Below are 6098 nucleotides of genomic sequence, written 5' to 3'. Positions count from 1 at the left end.
GATCTGAACCGGTCAGTGGTGAAAAAAAGCACTTTTATACTGGACGCATTTGCCCCCATTACCGTTTTAGCTCGTTTCGCGCCTCAATACTGAACCAATTTTAGAACGAGTGGTACCCATGAATCATACGCACACATACACATGGGGAAATAGAGCCCAGGTTGAAAAATACCGAAGTTGTCCTTTAACATAGACATAGATGTCCTGGTTCGTGGACACTTCTTTGTGCCATCTAGTGGTAGTAAGAGCACAATACACTAATCTGTGTAAAAACAAGATGGCAGCCGTTTCTGCCAAGCCAGTCTGCAGCCGGTCCCGACACAAAAGTGGGCAAGGTCCAAAACCTGATCACATTTTATGGTTTAAACTTGTTTTGGGTTTTTTTGTATTATTTAATTATGTTTGTAAGTAGATATGGCAACAAATTTGACCAATTTTAGCACCAGTAACAAGCTAAGATGCTGTTAATTAGAAAGTACTCGTTTGAGGACATTGGGACTTAATTATTGTTGACAATGTTTAGGTTTTTATATTCACCAACTCCTACTGGTCCAAAATAGCTATGAGAAATTAATGCATAGCAAACAAAAGTTCAGGTCTCAGGAGGATACTGCAGCAATACTGTCAGGTTAACTACTGGTGCTTTGTCATAATATTTACACAGTGAGATTTTTGATGAATAGTCATCACTTATGTGGATACGTGGGGAAAGGCAATTAATAGAACAACTTAATCAGTCAGAAAAGCCTTTAAAACTAGGAAATGACAACATTTACGATATTACAATATCCAAAATCTAAGACGATATCTAGTCTCATATTACGATAACAATAAAATGTTAATATATTGCCCAGTCTTTGGAATAAGCTTTCTCAAGTTTAGTGGAAACTCATGGGTACCCATAGGACCCATTTTCACTCAGATATCTTGAGAGTGAGAGTTCAAGGAACGCTTTAAAAATAGTCATGTCGGGGTGCCCATTAGCTCAAAGGCTATGTCCTTGCTGCAGTAGCCACAGTTTTGAATCCAACTCTGGCCCTTTGCTGCATGTCATATCCTCTCTCTTCCCGTTTCATGCCAGAGTTTCCTATCTAACAACGGCAAAAATGCCAAAAAATAATGTAAAAATAGCATAACTTTGGAGCATTATTTAGCCCCCTTCCCAACATGCTATGGCGACATGATTGGTACCAATGGACACCTTAGGTTGTGTACATACTGCTGCCCTCAAGTCGGCCACAGCCTCTTAAAAAAATTGGCTTCCAATTATTTTCACCGTGGTGGTTAGTGGGGGAATCAGCCATCGTCTTTCTGCTTCTTCCCTCTTGTTGCGCCACTGTGCATATGTGTGAAATAGATGTCTATCTCAATACTTCACCTCTAAGTCACCGCTCAGGTGTCACTGATCTGCTCTGCATGAATGCCTGACCTAAATTAGGGGATAGCATGACCGACTTCATGCAGTCTTCAAATCCAAACAAACTGTTTGTGAAACAATATGATGTGTGTTTTCTCACACTCTGCAGCCTGTATATTCCATACGCCAGTGATTTACACACTTTGATAAGAGGATAAAAACTTTGATAAGAGCCATAAATCCACACCTCCACACACTCTCTGGTATCTCACTAATCCAACCCCTTATCCCTGTTGCCTCTGCAGAGGGAGATGCAGGTTCAGGACAATCGTCTGGCCCGTCAGCTGATCCGTCTGCGTGGGGAGATCCACCGGCTGAAAGTGGAGCAGGTGTGCGACCGCCATAAGGAGATGCTGGATGATGCGACGTATGAGCTGGAGGAGTGTGGCGAGGAGTCGGACCTGCTATGTGACATCCCCATGAAAGCTGCCTTCGCTCTGTCCACCCCGCTCAAACACCTGGGCCTCACCAAGATGAACATCAACTCCAGACGTTTCTCACTGTGTTAAAACCCGTATTCATGTTACTGAGGATGTTCCCATGGCCTTCTTTGTGTTTGTGTTGGCTAGTTATGAGTTTTACTTCCTCCTCAGGAGTTGTTGATTGAGTGAAGAGTGGTTGCCAGCTATTGGTGCCCTGAGTGGAAACGAAAAGTACTGTGCACCTTGGCTTGACATGTATGAGGAAGCCTCAGCGTGCCAACCTGCAGGGGGAACACACCCTTAATGCAGACACACCTTCCTGCTGGATGGAGACTGGCCTGCTCTGCTGTTGACTCAGTCATGCTACTGTAATCAGAGTTCACAGATGACAGCTTAGAGCTTGACTTAAATTTAAAATGAGCATTATGTTCAACATCTCTACCCAGTGATTTCTGTAAATAAAGTTTCACTTGTGCCAAAGGAGTGCAAAACAGTCACAGGGAGAGCAGAACTGATAAGCTGAAAGACTGTCATAGAAGAAGAAGCTCACTCCATAGAAGAAGTCAGTGTCTTATTGGTGAGCTTTGTAGTCCCAGTACAGGAGGGAGCTTTTCAGACATGTCTGTTTACTTTAAATCAGTGGTTCCCAACTTAGGGGTCAGGGTCCAGGCAAGGGCCAGCAAAATGAATTTGAGAGACTGTGAGGCAATTAACAGGAAAGGAACCAGAGAAGAACAGATTTCCCTTTTGTCTTTTCCATTAATCGTCTGACCACCCTCTGGTTGAACTTCAGTGATTAGAGATTGCACAGCCTGGTCTCGCTCCCAGGGTGTCAAAATACCAGGGTGACATCAAGGGCAACGTTATCATTTTAGACAGTCAGAGCAATGGTTGAATCTCTCCCAACCAAAACAAAGTAGTTTTGATCCCTATACCTAACCATCAGCTGCTTCTTACTGCTCTGTTCGTGCTACTCAAAATCAGGTGTTTTTTAGTGAAATCTTTTCCAAACCATAACCAAGTAGTTTTGTTACCTAAACCTAAACGCTGACCCCTTCTTACTCCAGACCCCTTATGTGTCAACATACAATGCAAAAGGCTGCCCCCAGCATCAGTTTAGTAATGATCACATAAGCCAAAGAGGGTGGGAACCAGTGCTTTACCAGTAAATGTTTTCGTGGAGTTGACTGCAAATAAAATAGTAAGACATTGGTGTGTCTCTTCCAGTCTGGTCAGATAACTGAAAATGATCAGCAACACATTAAAACAGCCCTTTAATACAGCCACACATTCCAGCTGGTGAGGCCTTCATCAGAGCACCGTCCCTACCGCTATCTTCAAAGGAAGTGCGAGTCACACACCAGCATTTTTACACCTCTTCTTCACAAACCAAATATATCTCCATAGCCTCACCACTGCAGTGACAGGACACAGGAGGCTGTGCTTAAAGCATTTTGTTTTCCATTACCATATCCAGATGCTGCAGAGCACAGACTGGAAACTATATATGGCTGAACAGTGACCAAGTGTATTTTGTCACCCAAAATACTTATTATATTGCTTAATATTAGTAGTAACAGCTGAGATACTTTTGTTGAGTGATATTTGACATTGATTGTAACTGTGTTAAATGTAAACAACTTATTATTATTGTTGTTAAATCATGCTACTGTAAAATAATATGTATTTGACAAATGAGAATAAAAAGAAAAGTGCCTTAAAGGAGCAGTGTGTAAGATTCAGTGGCAGCTAGTGGTGGTCTGAATACCCTTCCCTCATTTTCCAGGCATGTAGAGAAATAACGGTGGCTTTCAGGTAACATGAAAATGCAAAAAGCCCTCTCTAAAGTGAGTGTTTGATTTGTACATTCTAGGTTACTGCATGGTGGGATCTGTGGGAGAGGGCCTGCTTTCTATGTAGGTATAAACAGCTCATGCTAAGCTAACAAAGCCACAATGATTCTTAGTTTTAGGGGATTGTACACTAATGAAAACGTTACTTTAAAATGTTTTTCATGCACACAGAAGACAATATTAAAGACTTTCCCACTTGTAAATCATGTTTTATCAATATTTAAACATTATTTTTTGCATGGTTGGAACAGACACTTTCGACTGCTTCTGTGTGACTTTGCACAATCTACTATGAATTTTATCTAGGCTAAATGGCACCACACGCTTCATCAGATCCATCCTCGGTCTTAAAGCCATCCTGCACAACAGTCTCTTCTTTCCTGCCACAAGACATTCACGACCTGGTGTAATATCCAAACGTAAGAATGGGGCCCCAGAGGGATGTGCAGAACCACAGACATTGTTGAACATAATTAGTTGAACAAGTAACCAAATATGCCTTGGCAGAGTGCGGCCACTGTGTGAAATGAGAGCGCAACTGTTGACATGATCCTAATGTGGCAAACTTCAGGACACAGATGACCTCATGTGTGATGCTAGAACTCAAGAGTGGAAATGAATATCATATGGAAAATGCACAGGGGTCGCGATTTTGTACCTCGAGGCCTCATTCTTTAGAAAATGCTTTTACAATAAAGCTCTGCAGACTTGTGTTTCTCATGCCACTCAGCTCTGCCCTGCAGATAGTTTCACTTGACCTTTTCTCCATATCATAGCACAGCCGGTATTAGAGTGTTTGTTTGGAAACAAAACAAGCTTAAAAATGCATGAAATTTGAATCGGTTAAAGACTGTGCTAAGGTGTACATGAGTAAGCATTAGCAGCAAAACAAAAGCCGCACGCACTCACATGAAAGAGGCCAGCACCTGCACTGTAGGGCGGGCGGTAGGAAAGCTGGAAAACTTTGTGCATATTGATAGTATCTTGATGCGATTGCGTAACAGAATGTGATTTCCAACCACATTTAGAAGTAGCGACAGCTGTGGGAAAGGGAAACTAGGAATACCCTTAAAGGCTCATAACACCTGCTGAAAGAGTGATCTCCAAAGGTGGTGAGGTTCTTTTAGGTGTGTGCCAGCTGATCCATGGTATTATCCCTTCAAATTAAAGAGGAAATTGGGTCTGATAAGAATTTGTAGTTAGAAACAGAGTGGATTTTGTCTTATTGAAATCAGCCCAGTAAAAGGCTCCATAACTTATATCACTGTCGAAAAGTAAAAAAAAAAAAAGTGAAACTACCTCACCCACCCTCTTAGATTTACACTCTCTCAGTTATGAGCTTTAACGGAAAAAGACAGAGCTCAGGTGGTTTCATCAAGTGAGACTTTAATCTATGCTGTGGCAGTCTTCTAAACACACATGTCTGTGCACTTCCTGTAATGTTTGGACTGACTTCCTGCCAGTGCGCGCTCTGTAGCAGCAGCCGTTCACCACAAGAGAAGAGATGCGGCCCGCAGCAGAACTGTAGAAAACGCGACGGTGCAAGCTGAGAGACTTGGCAATTCACTTCTCCTCTCAGGGCCAAGTGTGACCACTCAACAAAGAGTTTTGGGTAAAATGATGATTCGTATAGGGTCAACCACTGATTGACATGTCCCTCTGTAAGTGAGATATTTGTGACTGGTTTTGTCTTTTTTTTTTTTTTTTAAAGACCAAAGTCTTTAAATGGTCCTCTGGCCACAAACAAAACAGACACAAACCACATGTGTGAATGACAAAGTAAGCCTTGTTGTCTAAATCTGGGCCTTGAAACCACTACACAGGAAACACCACTGTCCAAAACTGCCAAAATGGTCTTTTAGACCTAGACCTTTATTGTCATTCAGATACACACCTTACAATGCACATCAGAACGAAAATTCGTTACTCCATCTTGGATAGTGCAGTGATACATAAAAATAGCAGCAGGTGTCATATAAAATAAAATAAAATAGTGCAAAGTATAAGATATACTGTATATTCCATGTGTCAATATGATAAATCACAGTTTAATTATAATATTATTAAGATCAATCTGATGCTGTCTGAAATCGTCTATCTTGTCAAACGCTCTGGCGGGGTACATTTTTTTGAATAACCCTGGACTTCCACCTCAACCCCGCACTGGTTCTTCTCACCTTAAAGGTCACTGACACACAGATGTTACACATGTTACAAGTAAAATGTATAAATATAACCCCACCACTGTCTCACAGCCTACCACTGCCTCCTTTTTTTAAACTGTATTGGAAACATGTTTCAGGAAAGGTGGCGTCCTGACCCCTTTACCATGGAGACTGTAACGTTCCCCCCTGCTCGCACACACAGCTGCATGGTAAAGCACCTGTTAGAAACCTTGCAGAGCAA

At 41.9% G+C, this 6098-nt stretch overlaps 1 protein-coding gene across 1 annotated transcript in view; it reads left to right on the top strand.

The window, feature by feature from the left end:
• fam167b (family with sequence similarity 167 member B) overlaps positions 1 to 3891 on the top strand; it is a 5594-nt gene extending 1703 nt beyond the window's left edge. Inside the window, exon 2 of the mRNA XM_050061621.1 lies at positions 1663 to 3891. Coding sequence (XP_049917578.1) covers positions 1663 to 1926 — 264 coding nt within the window. The 3' untranslated portion in view covers positions 1927 to 3891. The remainder of the gene's footprint in view (positions 1 to 1662) is intronic.
• The last annotated feature ends 2207 nt before the right edge of the window (positions 3892 to 6098 follow it).

The sequence above is a fragment of the Epinephelus moara genome, chromosome 14, assembly GCF_006386435.1.
Source record: "Epinephelus moara isolate mb chromosome 14, YSFRI_EMoa_1.0, whole genome shotgun sequence".
NCBI classification, from domain to species: domain Eukaryota; kingdom Metazoa; phylum Chordata; class Actinopteri; order Perciformes; family Serranidae; genus Epinephelus; species Epinephelus moara.
Note: the sequence above shows the minus strand (reverse complement) of the source record. Positions and strands in the feature narration are given on the sequence as shown.